Source organism: Fulmarus glacialis, unplaced genomic scaffold (assembly GCF_000690835.1).
Source record: "Fulmarus glacialis isolate BGI_N327 unplaced genomic scaffold, ASM69083v1 scaffold31652, whole genome shotgun sequence".
Classification (NCBI taxonomy): Eukaryota; Metazoa; Chordata; class Aves; order Procellariiformes; family Procellariidae; genus Fulmarus; species Fulmarus glacialis.
In genome coordinates, this window is record NW_009196442.1 from 4223 (window position 1) to 4562 (window position 340).

General features: G+C 70.9%; 1 protein-coding gene across 1 annotated transcript in view; it reads right to left on the reverse strand.

Moving 5' to 3' along the window:
- The window catches only part of PIK3R2 (phosphoinositide-3-kinase, regulatory subunit 2 (beta)), a gene marked incomplete at its 5' end in the record, with an annotated part of 6990 nt that overhangs the window by 1632 nt on the left and 5018 nt on the right, over positions 1-340 (reverse strand). The window contains 2 exon segments of the mRNA XM_009572200.1: positions 4-22; positions 310-338. Of these exon segments, the coding sequence (XP_009570495.1) occupies positions 4-22; positions 310-338 (48 nt within the window).

Genomic DNA, 340 nt, shown 5'->3' on the forward strand with positions numbered 1-340 from the left:
GGCCCCCTTCTGCGTCAGCCACCTGGGGAAGGAGAGGCAGAACTCAGCGCAGGCAGTGTGCCCAGCCTGCGGCGTCCGGGCGAGACACCACTCGCGCAGCCATCACCAGAGGGCAGCAGCCGTCCCCTTTGAGGGACCGCCGTGCCCCGAGGCTGCACGCTGCAGGGCTCGCTCCTGCACCGAGCAGCCCGCAAGCCCGGTCCAACAAGCCCCAAAGCCCTCAAGGAGCCAGCTGGATCGCTCCCAGGCCGGGCCGGAGGGGCAGCAGGGCCCCGCTCCCAGCCCTCCGCGGGGGCAGGCACTACGTACACCCAATACTGAGCCCGCAGTTTGCGCAGCT